Source organism: Enoplosus armatus, unplaced genomic scaffold (assembly GCF_043641665.1).
Source record: "Enoplosus armatus isolate fEnoArm2 unplaced genomic scaffold, fEnoArm2.hap1 Scaffold_72, whole genome shotgun sequence".
In the NCBI taxonomy this organism is placed as follows: domain Eukaryota; kingdom Metazoa; phylum Chordata; class Actinopteri; order Centrarchiformes; family Enoplosidae; genus Enoplosus; species Enoplosus armatus.
In genome coordinates, this window is record NW_027261264.1 from 22,956 (window position 1) to 38,424 (window position 15,469).

General features: G+C 41.4%; 1 protein-coding gene and 3 non-coding genes across 4 annotated transcripts; all 4 read left to right on the forward strand.

The window, feature by feature from the left end:
- Positions 1-3,183: 3,183 nt before the first annotated feature.
- Positions 3,184-14,529, forward strand: LOC139307294 (adenosylhomocysteinase B). Its single transcript, XM_070931116.1, has 11 exons — positions 3,184-3,278; positions 6,289-6,479; positions 8,127-8,202; positions 8,965-9,117; positions 10,147-10,259; positions 10,697-10,904; positions 11,139-11,226; positions 11,372-11,489; positions 11,622-11,744; positions 11,955-12,026; positions 13,085-14,529. The coding sequence occupies exons 1-11, from the start codon at positions 3,251-3,253 to the stop codon at positions 13,214-13,216; spliced, it is 1,302 nt and encodes a 433-aa protein (XP_070787217.1). The 5' UTR covers positions 3,184-3,250; the 3' UTR covers positions 13,217-14,529.
- Positions 7,752-7,885, forward strand: LOC139307302 (small nucleolar RNA SNORA17). Its single transcript, XR_011599625.1, has one exon. It is a non-coding gene; the product is annotated as a small nucleolar RNA SNORA17 (small nucleolar RNA).
- LOC139307301 (small nucleolar RNA SNORA17) lies at positions 8,757-8,892 on the forward strand. The gene has a single exon (XR_011599624.1). It is a non-coding gene; the product is annotated as a small nucleolar RNA SNORA17 (small nucleolar RNA).
- On the forward strand, positions 9,789-9,924 carry LOC139307299 (small nucleolar RNA SNORA17). Its single transcript, XR_011599623.1, has one exon. It is a non-coding gene; the product is annotated as a small nucleolar RNA SNORA17 (small nucleolar RNA).
- Positions 14,530-15,469: the final 940 nt, after the last annotated feature.

A 15,469-nucleotide genomic window follows, 5' to 3' on the forward strand; every position in this document is an offset into this window, starting at 1 on the left:
CCTCATCACATTTGATTGGATATATTTATGTAATGGCCCCTGAGTGCAGGATGAGTTATTGATAATACTTTGATTAACAACAATAATTAATGGTGGGATGCAGGATAAGAACTTGGAACTTGTTACTTTGTTAGCTTGCTAACACGGTAATGTTATAATGTCAACATATGTGAAACTAAATGTATAATTTTAAATGTTAACACAAAACTAGTATGTGCCACAAAGAGGCTGCTTTTGTGTAAGTCTTTATTAAGATATTCCTCACACTGTTCAGAGTCTGAGTGCTACTCAGAGGTGAGATTATACACTTGAAGAGTCACGACCTTTTACACCAAAAATCCTTTAAAGGGCATGTTTACACAAAGTTATCAGGAAACCCTGATCCCCACAAAAATGCTCTTCTGAACTTTAACCTCATTGCCTGTTGTCATGCTGGTGAGCAGAGGTTTAACATTGATGTTCACTGTAAATGGAGGACTTATAATATATTTGTTATAGAATTCAATAGTGAAACTTTGCTTTGTGTGTATATTAGGAATGTAAGTCTTTATTATGTTGTGCAAATTAGCATGTTATTACATTGTAGATATGCTCCCTTATTACAAATACAATAACTTTGTCGTAATATAATTTATTTGACACTTAAATTCACATAGCTTGGATGCAGTTTTATTATTATTATTTAAATTCGACAAATCATTGAGGGCTCATTCACAATTCAAGTGTCGAATAATGTGTTTTAATGGCATAACTATGCAGGGCCACCTGTGGTTTGCACTAGCAGTTGTATTATTGACTGTATTCATAATCTACTTAAGTGATAAAGGCAAAAATAAATAATCCTACTGTATAAATAATCCTGCTTAGGAGGAAAGAAATATTCCCTGTGAGTTCAATATTTTAAAATCTGAACAAAGAGCTGTAGTGATTTGGTGACAGTGGAATGTTATGTACTATATAGACCTGAGTACACCTCGTTCCAGCCTCTGAGAGTGTTTAACAGGAATTTAGACTCAAACCCGCAAGACTTGAGACCGATTGGGTGACAGTCTGCTGTGGTCCAGATCAAGACCACTTGAAACACGCTCTTAAATTAGCTGTAGTATAGTGTTTCTACCGGTGGGCTGAGTTTAGCTGCTTCAACATGAGGCTTTGAGTCTTTCACTCCCTGTATTTCTAGGCTTATTGTATAGTATCTACATTTCCCGACCGTATATTGTAATTGTGGGACAAATTAGGCATCATTTAGCAGGTGAATAGACCTGTACATATTCTAGAATATTTTCTATAAAAAAAGAATCTGATCTGTTAATGAATTGGTCCGATATCTCACGTCAGTGACGTCCTCCTTGACAAAAACTTCAGTAAAACAGAACCCAAGTAACTGGAAATCTAACGAGAAAATCTTTTCATACTATAATATTTGTCAAGTTAAACACATTATCAGTGACATTGTTTATTTAGGTTGAAATATATCTCTGATTCTCCTTGCACTGTGTATACTGTATACTATATATGTGTGTGTGTAGAATTGTCTTTTAACACTGCATCATATTTTTTGTGCAATTTCAGCGAGCAACAACGGTGCTCTCAGTGACGCTGAAACCAGGTCCAGTATGGAGAAAATACTGGAGCAAAGGCCAAGGCTGGGGTTAGAGTTTAGGTTGGGCAATGGCTATTTTTAGCATATATGCACACACACATGTATAAGACTTAATGTTGCATTCTTTACTATATTATAATTTATTGCCGCATTTTATGTATGAAAAGTGCTTATTGATACAGGATGATCTTTGCACTTTAATGGTTTGAAGTGCTCAATCTTTAATTGGTCCTCAGTGTTTTCCAGTTTGACCACCTTGATGCGCCAAGAATCATTTGTCAGCTCCATGGTGCCCTTTTTTGATGCCTTTTAGTTTTTTTTCTGGGCCATTTTCACTGTTTTGTAGAGTAAACCAACAAGTACACGCTCCCAAACCAACAAGCTCTGACAGGTGACACCATTCCTTAACAGACTAAACGTCCTTTTAAACTGCATTTGAATTCTACCTGTTCCCAAGCAAAGAGGAGATACATGGCTGCTTAACCAGACCGTATATCTTAGGCTAAGATATGGCTATGGCTACCTTTGGCTAAACTACATTGGTTGGCCCCACTGGCTTCATAAGTAGTGTCATCTGACTGCCATGGCCTGCTGAGTTGACCAGCTGTCATTCCTGCCTATATAGCTCCACTAGTCTTACAAATAGAATAGATTTGATTCGTTTTCCACACCATTCTCTGACCTGGCGTACCTTTACACTGCCTTTGAGTCTTACCCTTGCAAAAGTAAAGAGCAGATACTCAACTTTCTTATATCTACACTGTATCTGTGTAGATTACACCACACTGGCTGGCACCATTGGCTTCATAGGCGTTTTCATCTGAATGACTCAGGTATCTGGCCCCAGGCTTTCTGTGTCACTTAGCTTATGGTAATCAAACCATGTGAGCACAGTAAAAACTAAAACAATTAGTAGATTTTGACACAGGGCCTGATGAAAATTCTTTAAAAAAAGCAAAGCAATTAATCAATTCACCACACAATTACCATTAACACACAGTCAACGTGGGGATTTTGGGGCAGTTGGACATCTTGCCTGGTTGGTAATTCAGCCTTGCATTTACCTAATGTAAATATGTTACATTATGTTATAGTAAACTATCCTCCAGTTCCAACACACATTCACCTGAGTATTTCACAACCTAGTTCAACTCTCAGAACAAACACTTGCAGTACAACATTAATTCTAGTACAAGTAAGAACTATAAAACTATACACGATGTGTTGTAAGTGCTTGTGTAACCTGCAGTCCCTTATTATTCAACCCCATAATTATAAAATAGTGATGTAATAGTAATATGATAGTTACACTGTTTATTATTTGCCAACTTGGAAAACACCAAGTCCAGACAAAACTTGTTCCAAATACTCACGCCCCACACTGCACCTCAAGTTCTCATTGGTTGACCGTACCACATCAACCGTTATCCAATCAAATCACTCACACGCGGGGCGGGAGCTACTGCAGCCAATAGGAAGCCAGCGTAAATCCGGGTTTGAACCGCCCTGTCGTGTAAACTGGTTTGAATGTGGCTTCGAGGATAAAAAGCGAGCCGTCATGTTTCTGTCCCTCCCTCTCTACCTCTGTCCGTCGGCTAGGCTGCCGCCGCTCTCAACCTCCCCGCAACAAAACACCAGAAAAGAACCATGTCCGACAAACTTAACTACAAAGTTGGTCAGTGTCAATGTTTATTGTTTTAACTGTGCTTATAATTTTTGTTTTGTGAAGGAGTGTGGCTTTGTTAGCTAGCATGCTGTTAAGTATGAGGCAATGTGCGTGTCGGCTAACGTAACGGTTGTTTCAGCGGCCGAATTTAGCCTAAAATCATCTAATCGTGCCACCAAACAAATGTAGTCGGATGTTTAAGATTGCTTTGCCGCTAATTTCAGGTTTTGTAAGCGATAGCTCTCTCTTGGCTTCGTTGTTGCTAACGTTAACTTGCTAGCGTGTGGTCAACTGGATGGTGTTATTGTCACTTAGCAGGCTGTTTTAGCACGTTTGTCGTCCGTTACAGCTATTTCAGCTTGTTACTTGTAAAATGTACACCTTCAGACACTCGCAGTTTGCAAAGTTGCTCAAATCTGGGAATGAATCGACATGTAACAGTCGTACAAGCTCAGAGCATGGTCTTCACCGTGAACAGAAACTACGTCCGCAGCCTCTGGATATTGTAGTTTATCACCGGAGCAGGAGGCGTCAGGTTCATCGGCTCGGGCTGTGTTTTTAAACTACATTTCCCGTGCTGCCTGGCGCCTCACCGCCAGTTTCTGCATGAGTGACAGGAGCAGGTAGAGACTGAGCTGCACTGTATGTAACTCTCATACCGTAGTAATGCCGAGACTACACGTGGTGTTTCGTAAAACAGCTTTGAGAGCTAAATACTTTTGATTGCAAATGTTTTGAAGTTTATGACTTAAGTAGAACCGTCTTTTATTGCTTAAGTTGTCTTTGTTTTGCTCCAGAATTGGTGAAGCATCTCCATGAGGGGTGGGGGAAAAAAAGTGGGATCATCCTTTAACTTATCTGCGTTGAAAGGAACAAAATGAACGTAGGAATGGAAAAACTGCAAAAATGGCATCAGAAATGCACGTAAAATAGGAGCTCCATTTAAAATATCTGTAATTGTAAAATGTATAAATATTATAAAAAATAATTAATTATCTACTGTTACGTCTGCTGGTCCATGAATGTGAAGCAGCTGGTTAGAAGCAGAAGATGTTGCACAACCTTCTGCTAACAGATAGCTCTGGGGCAAAGTTTACACATTCTCCATTGACTACATGCAATGTGTTAAGAGCTCAACCCAGTGACTGCCTCCACCAAGTCCTGACACGTTGATTGATCACTCATCTACTACTAGCAGTCAATCAGTGAAACATTTTGTCTGTAGGCCAATCTTGCATTTTGCCTCATGTAAATTCTCTATTCTAATGCTTTTAGGATATCAGGTTTGCCGCACGTGTGAAGGACAAATGATAATACGGCTTTATATTATAATGTATTTTGTTATTGATACAGATTGGCGGCTCTGGAACTTTTGATGGGGATTTTTTCGCCCTGCATCTATTGGACATTTTACAGGCTAAAAGATTAGGTTAGGAAATAATCAGCTGATCAATTAATAATAAATGTTTTAGTGGCAACCCGATATTCCTACTACACTGAAGCCTTGGCTTGAACAGAACATAAAAGCTTTCACTTCTACATACAGGACTGGCTTTGTTCTCTTTTCTAATGGCTGGCCTGATTTTTACCGTTGGCACAAAGTTTACCTCGATCATGAGGGCACTCATACCAGTGGCCATAAACTATAACAGGCCTTTGGTGGGTAACTGCGCTTCAAATGCTACACACTACCACACAATTATTCACATCCCCAAAGAGATTTCACTCACTGACTTTTAGTTTAGGCACTACTTTGACCCAAGCACCAACCTCCGGGTCTGCATTCTTTCTAATGGCCAGCAGGGGGGTGACTCCATTCCTTCACAAAAAGTCAGATTGTATAGAACTTCTTTAATACAGTCTATGCTTTGACCTCTGTGTGAACTCGCGGCTCTAATCCTCTCTGTGGCTGGCCATTCAGCCCAGTGCTGGTTCAGTGCAGTTAGCCTTGCTGAGGTGTGTTTGAACAGGCTGATGCTTCTGTGGTAGTGGTGGAGGGTGGGTTGGACTTTGGGACTTAATCCCTCACCCTGAGGTCTACCTGCAGCATAGAACAGTTGATTAGTTTGCAGAGATGGTTCTCGCTTCATAAAGGGACATGGTCAGCAGCTTGGTTGGGGCTTACACTTTGTACACAGTGCTGCAAAAGAAACAAGAAGTGAAAACCACTGACGTTTTTATTTTTAAGTTGTGAATCACAGTCAGTGAGGATTAATAAGGTTTAAGTTTTCAATCCAGACTGTTTGCAACACACAAACTCTTGTTCAATGTGCACTTGTTCTGACATGTTTACGAAATAAACCTTGAATAACTTTATGCCGTCAAAGGTATTGATCGGTTTTTGATCACTTTGCTTATTTTTCAGTGTCATGTTCTAAATGCATAATTACACTTCCCTATTGCATACATTTAGTTGGATCATGTTCTTCACTCTTCAGTAAAGCTTAAACAAACTACACATGTGCAACAGCAGCTGTCTGGGTATGAAGGGAGTGACTGTACAGAAAGCTGTGCTTGTGTTCATTTTCCCAGTACAGCAGCAACATGGTCAGAAGACAGAAGGCCATTTCTCACTGGTTAGAAAACGACATCAGGAAAAACATTAGCAGATATCATCTAAAGTATCTGTTTTCAAGATCAGCTGCTCTGCTTTTAACCAGAGATACGATCACACCCGTTTTTGGCCTCTTTACATTGGCTCCCTGTTTGTTTTAGGATAGATTTTAAGATCTTATTGATTACATTTAAGACTCTTCATGACCTCGTTCCAGATTGTATTTTAGACCTTTTTGAATCCATTTCATTGGTTTTTAATCTTATAATTTATCATTAATTTTGGTATGTTATTAAAATTTTGATTTACTAACCTAAGAGGTTAAACAATTGCGGGAGGATATGAAGTGAATTTCTTCAGACATGGCAGCTTCAAACAGGATTAAAGAAATTGAGTCCATTGCAAATGGAAAGCTTGAAAAAATGACCCCTTTAACATCCTGCTGTCTCTCCCTCTCTATCCTAGCTGACATCAGCCTGGCCGAATGGGGGCGTAAGGCCATCGACATTGCGGAGAATGAGATGCCCGGTCTGATGAAGATGAGGGAGCTGTACGGTCAGTCCAAGCCTCTGAAGGGAGCCCGTATCGCCGGCTGCCTCCACATGACCCTTCAGACCGCCGTGCTCATCGAGACCCTCACCGCCCTCGGAGCTGTGGTAACATTTACCAGCTGCTTATTAATACTTAGTCATTGAGAGAGCATCCACTGATCATTCATGTCTTTCAGAAAAACTTCAGAAAAACATTTTCCCACCAGGGTGACATGTAATGTGAGTTTGCTTCCAAGAGTTTATTAACTTTTGCCACATTAAGGCACATTAATTTTATTTGCTCATCATTGAGAACTTCTCAGTGGTAAGGAAAGATGAGTTGTCCTCGGGAACATTTTAGAAAATGAGCATTACAGGTCCAAAAAACAAATGCAACCTAATCCTTTCCATCATACTTTATTGTACAGTGGTGAGAGCGGACTGGCTCAGTTAGTCTTTATATGAATGAAGAAGCCAAAAGGCTTAATCAGAGAAGGGAGCGGTTTGGCTTACTGATAACGTGGCTTCTCTTTCATAGCAGGAGCTGCCCAGTATAACTTGTGCCATCTGTGCACTACAGCAGTAGTTACTGAGAGGACAAGTTTATTGATCCATTTATGTGAATGAACTGTGTGGGGTTTTCTCTCTCCCTCTGTCTGCCTCAAGGCCGCTGTGTTCTGTTATGTTGGTTTTTATCTGTCTGACCATGACTGGTTTTGTCCTGTGGAAACCTGCACCCTGAGAAGCAACAGAGAATAAGTAACCTGCTCTCAGCTTGGATGTTTTTTCTCTGTCAACTGATTATACTTCTCTCTTCGTGGTGGTGGTGATACTCTGTAATTGTGTCGCTTGCAAAACTACCTGTTACTGCTACCAAAGTTGGTGGTTCTTATTGTCTTTTTATATTCTAAAAGTTCAACAAAGTGATCAGTCTTAATTTCTCGGATTGAAATTGACTTTACAGTACTGTGATTATTGGGAGGAAACAGTCTAAAAAAAAACACTTTTACATGCAGCTGGACAATTGGATTTCCCTGTGATTTCTTTCAAGCTGCAGTGAAGTTTTGGACACTAGATGGCAGCAGAATGTGTTGACTTGGTCCACGATGCAGTGGCAGTTCATCACATCTGCTTTCAGAAATAATCTGACACACAATTGTAAAGATTTTACTATGATTTACCAGTCATTTATATTCATACAGAGTGGGACCTTATGTACAGTGAATGCTCATCGTAACTTCTGAAAGATTAACCATAAATGTGACCAGAGTGTGATAACCTTTGGCATTGAGGCTATAGTGAATGTGCTGTGTCCAGCAAGGGTAAAATACTGTGTGATGATATGTTTTAGTTAAATTATAAGATCATTCATCACCAAATGTTATTGTATGTTGATTTAATGCCCCTTGAGGCGTTGCAGCCCAACTGAGTGTTGCAGCTGTGTCATAAGGTGGCAGAGAGAGACCGGTGGTAGTCTGCACTGAGACTCGACAACACACAGAGGACTCGGAGTGATTCTCACCACCAACACTTTAACATAGAAAATGTACTGTAGCCGTGGGGATGTTAAAATACCCAGTGAAACAAATGTACCTGTCAAAGTTACCAGGTAGAGATCAAATTATGATAATGCACAACCTGATTCTCTTTGACAAGAATTCTATTACAAGTAAACTATATAATGGGAAGTTCATTCACATAAACAAATTTTCAGAGTCCGCTAATGAAAGAAAAGTTGGATGCTTCATGAGTCTCAACTCTCTTCCTCCTCAGGTTCAGTGGTCGAGCTGTAACATCTTCTCCACTCAGGATCACGCTGCCGCCGCCGTTGCCAAGGCTGGCATTCCAGGTAACACACTGACTGTGTGTGTGTGTGACTGTGTTAAGTTATGAAATGACCTGGTCAGGTTTGCAAACATCAACAAGCTGTGTATTATGACTTTCTTGCTGTCTCAGCAAAAACTTTCCATTCAACTACTTGTAAAAAGTGTGTCTGAGGTTCAGACTGTTGGAGTACATCCACACCATAGTGGCTAAAATCTGAAAACGCATCTTTTTTTTTTTCCTCTCCTTTTTTGGCCTCCCCTCCCCACACCAAGCTGGTGTTTTTCTCACCCACAAACGAGAAACATCTTGTGGCTTGTTGACATTAAAGTGTGTGGGATACATGTTGTTTTCGCACAGACTGAGTCTGTATAGTGTGGATGTGGTCTAAAGTTGTACCAGGTCATTTGCATGTTGGTTTCCCGGTATGGCAGCGGGAGCTAACTGTTAGCGTCTGAGACTCTACTGTCATAAGGCTGATGAAAAGACAGTTCTGAGGTTTCCGTGTCAAGCGAAATGCAACTACAGGGAGGTCAAATAAAGGATATTACTCACCAGTTATTGTATGTCAAATGTTTTAATGCCCCTTGAGGCGTTGCAGCCCAACTGTCAGTGTTGCAGCTGTGTCATAAGGTGGCAGAGAGAGACCGGTGGTAGTCTGCACTGAGACTCTACAACACACGGAGGACTCGGAGTGATTCTCACCACCAACAATTTAGACTGGCTGCCAGTGGGTGAGAATATCCTCACCTGATTCTCTCCTGACACGCTTTCTTTCTTTGTGTAGTGTATGCGTGGAAAGGTGAGACCGACGAGGAGTACGTGTGGTGCATCGAACAGACTGTGTATTTCGAAGACGGCCAGCCCCTCAACATGATCCTGGACGACGGAGGAGACCTCACCAACATGATCCACCAGAAGTATCCCAAACTGCTGGCAGGTTGGTTTGTTTTACACACGGTTTTATTATGAGGTCGCTGTTTATCATCTCCCCTGTTCCCTAGTTGAAGGTTTTTAGAAAAAGGCTTAAGATCTCATTGAATACACGGTGCATCTCGTAGTTTTAATCACTGACATTTTGGTGAGGGTTTGTTTCCTGGCCAGCTGTTGGTGGTTCCTAAATCTCGGCTCATAGAATTATAGTGACCAGATATTTCTGACGGTGATCTCAGATGTCACAAAGGATCTTAGTTCTGGTTAAGTTTCACAATTTTACCACCAGTCCACTCAGTCTGGTAGTTGATTTTGGTGCTTTTTCTTCTCTGAAGTGGCTGCTACAGGAAACTAGTTTTGACCAGAAGATGTCCCAGCATGCAGTGCACAGTGGCTGGTGATGGGTGTACCCACTCTAACATTTAATTAAATGTAAAGCTGCAGTAGAGTTTTGGACACTAGATGGTGATAGTTGTGTGATACAGGCTGGCTCGTACAACAGCTGCAATTCATCAATGTTACATCATTTTGAACTTAAATTGGCAGTATTCACACAATATTTTCATACATAAACTTAATACAAAATTAATGCTCAGGGTGTTATGATAGACTTGTGTGCCCATCAAGGAGGAAAAAATACAAAAAAAAAATCTCTCATAACATAATAATGCTTGATTTAATGCCCCTTGAGGCGTTGCAGCCCAACTGTCAGTGTTGCAGCTGTGTCATAAGGTGGCAGAGAGAGACCGGTGGTAGTCTGCACTGAGACTCTACAACACACGGAGGACTCGGAGTGATTCTCACCACCGACAGTTAAACACACATTATGTATTTGCATGCATAAAGCCTGTTCTTAAATTACTCTGTGAAATATAAGTAACCATAGAGAGGTCAGACTATGATGATTCACAATGTAGTTACAATGAGTCTCATAGTTTTCATGAAATGATAACTTACTCAACAGTGTTTTACTCCAGTGCTCTACCCCTGTGGAATATTTTTGCAACTGGTAAAAAATATGTATTTGTATTTTAAGGTATCCGTGGAGTGTCTGAGGAGACCACCACAGGTGTCCACAACCTGTACAAGATGATGAAAAAGGGCGAGCTGAAAATACCCGCCATCAACGTCAACGACTCCGTCACCAAGGTAACATGCCTCCGGTCGACAGCTGCATCCTGTAGTGTGACTGAGAAGGTGGACAGAAATGTATAATAATCCTCATCAGTGGAACCATTAATTAATGAAGGAATAGTTTAAGTACCACCTTTTTTCTAAACATGTTTTGACAGATAAAGTCTCACGATTCATTCAACAATGATATAGGATTCAAACTGCAAATTGACTTTCTAGTAGACCTTTTTGAGCCGTTTGTATTGCCTGAAATGCTTGCTATAAGTGTCTAGCTAATGAATGGCTCTGAACTAGAGGTCATGGGAATGCTCTGACTTATGGAAATGTATGTAAAAAATCTTTGAATTTAACACCAGGCCCTTAAGTGAAAACTCTTCTGTTTTGTCTGGAAAAAGACTAACATCCTGTTGAATAATATGTAGTAATATAATTTCCTTCTCTCTCTCCTGCAGAGTAAGTTTGACAACCTGTACGGCTGCAGGGAGAGCCTGATCGACGGCATCAAGAGAGCCACTGATGTGATGATTGCTGGTAAAGTTGCCGTGGTGGCAGGCTATGGTGACGTGGGTAAAGGCTGCGTCCAGGCTCTGCGTGGGTTCGGAGCTCGCGTCATCGTCACAGAGATCGACCCCATCAACGCCCTGCAGGCCGCCATGGAGGGTAGGTGGTGACTGCCAAAACAGTATATTTAAGGCCATGAACACTCATTTTAAACACCATGGAGAGAGGGCACTGGCACCCAACATTTATTCTATTTATGTACATCTAAATATGAACTTGTAGGTTGAGCTGGTGAATAATGGGTGGCATTCATCCCAAAACATTTTGATCAGTCTATTCTCGAAACAAACTGTTAGTTTACAATATAAACCCTTCTCGTCTGTTGCTCTGTAGGTTATGAGGTTACCACCATGGATGAGGCTAGCAAGGAAGGAAACATCTTCGTCACCACCACCGGCTGTGAGGACATCATCCTGGGACAGTAAGTTTCACCAACTCTGATGTTTCCACTAGAACTGAACTGAAATGCTACTTTCAGTAGCTGAGGTTCCACAAAGGGAAATATCCTAAATACTATTGAGTTCTTGTACGGGGGAAAAAAACCCAACTGTATTTGTTACCTTCAGTCACTTTGAGAACATGAAGGACGACGCCATCGTCTGTAACATCGGACACTTCGACTGTGAGATCGACATGAGCTGGCTCAACAAAAACGCTGCAGAGAAGGTCAACATCAAGCCTCAGGTAGGAAAACAAACTTTTTTTTTAGTAATACATGGTCACTTCTTCCATTTTAAGCTGCCCTAGGCTTATATTGCCATCTGTATTCCTGCTCGGTATCTGAACCATCACAGCAGCAGTAATCCTTCTCCTCAGGTGGATCGCTATCGTTTGAAGAGCGGTCGTCACATCATCATCCTGGCCGAGGGCAGACTGGTCAACCTGGGCTGTGCCATGGGACACCCTTCCTTCGTCATGAGCAACTCCTTCACCAATCAGGTACTGTGAGTTTGAGTGAGCCAGAGAAGGGACAATATGGATAATAATACAAGGAGTAGAAACTGGAAGTTCTCTTAAGTCATAATGATTGGTAAAATGATTTTCAAAGCAGCAACAAGATTTTAAATTTCCAGCCTTCACGTATTGTCATAATAGCACTGTGGGTGCATCCAGTCTGCTTTATTAAACGGTTTGTCTCATCTCCTGTAGGTTCTGGCTCAGATCGAGTTGTGGACGAACACCGCCAAATACCCCTTGGGAGTCTACTTCTTGCCCAAGAAGGTCAGAAACCACACTATGATTAATGCATTGTATCTTATACAGTTTTGGACATGGATGGGCCTAAAATTATAGTAGTTGGTTCAATGGGAGTTTTTAATTTTATCTCACACAAAGTGAAATCTCTGAGGTCAGAGGTAAAGTGTTTTTTTTTTTTTTTTATGCAAGGGCTATACACCAGATGTCTAAGTATTCAGGATTGTAACCAGAAAATAGAAAAGATCCATTTAAAATGGAGACCAAGCTGGGTGTCGGGCCCTTATTGTGATCTTGGCATGAAATGTATTTCACTTCTGCCTGAAAACCACAGTGAAGAAATTGAAGCAGGAATCTCCAGATTTAGTGTCTTTAAATGTTTATGTAAAAGGTTAAATGTTTTTACAGTGAATATTGAGAGAGCTGTTCCATCAGAGGCAGCAGGGTTCACAAGGCGGGCAGGAATTTTAAACCAGAGCGAGGATACTAAACCAAACAGGAAGAGGGAGCTGCTGCTAAATGCAAGGGATTGAAGGTTTATTTGGAGCTTAACCGGCTCAGAAAGGGAGTAACAGTAAAAAGCCAAGAGATGATGTGGAGCTTTAAGGAGCGGGGTTATGCCCACAGAACATCATGCTCCATCCAAGATGTGCTGCTTATTTTTTTTTCTCTCTCAATTTTACATTAGTCCTTCTTTCCTTCACACTCACTGAAGTACTCCTCCCTGTTTAACAGAATAGTCTTGCACAACAGGAACACTTTACAAATCTAAGGACACCCTGAAATACTGCTGAATCCGTTAGTCGACTGATGTCAGATTTGGTCTGCAGCTATTTAGATTAATGATAAGGGTCACATTTTGAACTGGTTAAATGATCAGAAATCATTTCAGCCTCATTCTGAAAAAAGCAATCGCTGCTCGTCAGAAACATTGCTGTGACTAAAATTTGTTCAGCATCAGACAACCAAAAGGTAATCAAATGGAGTATACATAGAAAGTAAAGTTAGGTGGTAGAAAAATCGATCGGTAAGCAAATACCAGTGTTTTTTTAATCTAACTGGACCATTTCTCTCTGTCTCAATAGTTGGATGAGCAGGTGGCAGCCGCCCACCTTGATAAACTGGGAGTGAAACTGACCAAGCTGTCAGACAAGCAGGCCAAGTACCTGGGTCTGCCCAGCGAGGGGCCCTTCAAACCGGACCACTATCGCTACTGAGCCCCTTCTCCAGGTGGGGGAAGGAGAAGAGGAGGAGGAGGAGGAGGAGGAGGAGAAGAAGGAGGTGTGGCTAGAAGGGTTTTGGTGTTGCAGGGTTTGGTGCATGGGAGCACTTTGGAGAGTTTGGCCAGGTTGCACTTTGGGTGCTGTTTTGGACTTCCAAATGTCAACTTTTCAGGGATACAGAGACAGTTTCCAGTTAGTTTTAGTCCCCCTTAACTAGCCTTCCATATGAAATGCTAAAGAAATATATTTCACAAGTGGCATCCTGTGACGATCCAAGTGATTTGGCTGGCTGAAGATTGGAAGCCATCACCTTGTTCTACTTTACTAAGGTGAGATCAAACCATATCTGCCAAATGGCTGGTGTTGAATCGCTCATTTCCTTGGAGCCAAAATTGTTGCCCCAGAAAACTGCATCAACCCAGAGCTTCCGTCAGTAGCTTTATGTGGGAGTCTGTAGACATCGGGAGGGTGCAAAAGATTGTCAAAAATTTTCTTTGTTCACACACACATCAAAGCAACATCCAGCCCTGTGTTTCAACTGTCTCATCACCATCTTATTTTGCTCCGACACGCAGACATGCACCAATATCTTCGGCCCTCTCTCTCTCTCTCGTCTCTTTCTCAACAATGCTCGGCTGAAACACCATCAAGTGCTACTGTGGCTGTTTAAAAGAGAATTCCTCCTGCTGTTTGTCATTCCCTCTCCATTTATGGAATATAATAAACCCTGATGCTTTTTTTCTATCTGAGCTCTTCCCTCCGTCTCGTATTAGCTCGAGGTGGGAGGTGACGGAACAGGTTTTTCTTTTGTATCTTAGTGAATTGAGGCAAAACGGTTTAGCGTACAGTGGCCTTATCCCAGTGTATTTGCATTAATGCTGCCCCGAGTTAGCACTTCATGAAAACTGTACTTGAACTGTGTGAAGACTGGGAATGTACTGGGTGTGTTTACTAATTATCCAGGTTGATCGGTAGAGAGTAAAGAAGTACTGCTGCCAAAGGAACCACCCAAAGCACACGTTTTTGCCTGGTTTATAGAGTCTTATTCATTCTTTTGCCTCATTTTCTTCCTTTTTTATTGTAATTATTTAATTGATTTGAAGGGCCAAAATGTGCAACGCCCCCCCCCCCCTCCCCCCCACCAAGTTCCTTTTTAATTTCTCACTGTAGCCAATCAGGGTGAAGTTGCGTGGCGGCGCCGGTTCTCAACGGTTACAGCCTGAAGAGTTCAGCTGCTTGTAAACGATGGATTGATGTTGAAGCGGTCAAGTTTGACGATGAAAAATAAAAACATGTTGACTCTGGAATGTTTCTCCTCATTGTTGTGGTGAGACACATTTTATGACAAAGTGGAAGTCCTTCTCTCTCAATTAAGAACTGAAACGGATGCACATGCTGATACCCTTAGGAGTGAAAATTACAGAAATAAGAGTCCTCGCAGTATCGGAAAAGCATTTTACAGCTAATAGCTGACATCTGGAAGCATGGCGACATGGCTGAAAAGAAGTCAAGTTGTGAAACACGAGCAGCGGGCAACATCCCCAGATTAGTCAAATTTATCTGTAAGAGAAAACGAAGGCAATCTGTAAATGTATTTCTCGAACTGTCCTTAATGACATCAATTTACAGACCAACTTTTGTACTTAAAATCTTACACAACGTACTTGCTGTCGCTGTGCACGCATGCCGTTTCACTGTACCGAGGGATCGTCGGACCTGTCAGGTGTGCTCACTTTCAGTTTGATCTCGCATAAAGTGTTAAATTATGTGCATGAAATGTTGGTTTGAAAGTTCTAATAAAACTGAAGATCCTTGAAGAGGATAAACGTACACTTTGAGACGTAGGATCAAATCTGACTTCTTGGGAAAAGCGAGTATCTGAAACATAAATAACTAAACCTAAGCGAGAGCGCTGCTGGTTAAGAATGCATGCCATATATTCTGTAAATGCAATGTTTGGTTGCGGCCGAGGACCTTTGTGGCCTGTCGTTCCACTTCTTTCCCTTCATTTCCAGTAACCTATCTTCTGGTGAATAAAAATACTTAAACAGTTCAAGTAGCTTACTTACCTGAGGTGGTAAACAACCCAGATCCTGATGCATGAGTAGAGGACTTTTTTTTTTATGTTAGTGGAGATGGTTTTTGCACTGAAATTGTGGACACATTTTGCTGATCTTGTTTCTGAAGTGATATTTTGATAAGGAAGCTGCTGTTTGGGCTTTCAATCCAAACAGGCTGGGGATCCCC

Excerpts from the sequence above, each read along its gene's own strand:
- LOC139307294 (XM_070931116.1), top strand. The coding sequence starts at position 3,251 with ATGTCCGACAAACTTAACTACAAAGTTG. Across the intron at positions 3,279-6,288 it reads CAAACTTAACTACAAAGTTG|CTGACATCAGCCTGGCCGAA; the intron begins GTCAGTGTCAAT and ends TCTCTATCCTAG. Across the intron at positions 10,260-10,696 it reads TCAACGACTCCGTCACCAAG|AGTAAGTTTGACAACCTGTA; the intron begins GTAACATGCCTC and ends TCTCTCCTGCAG.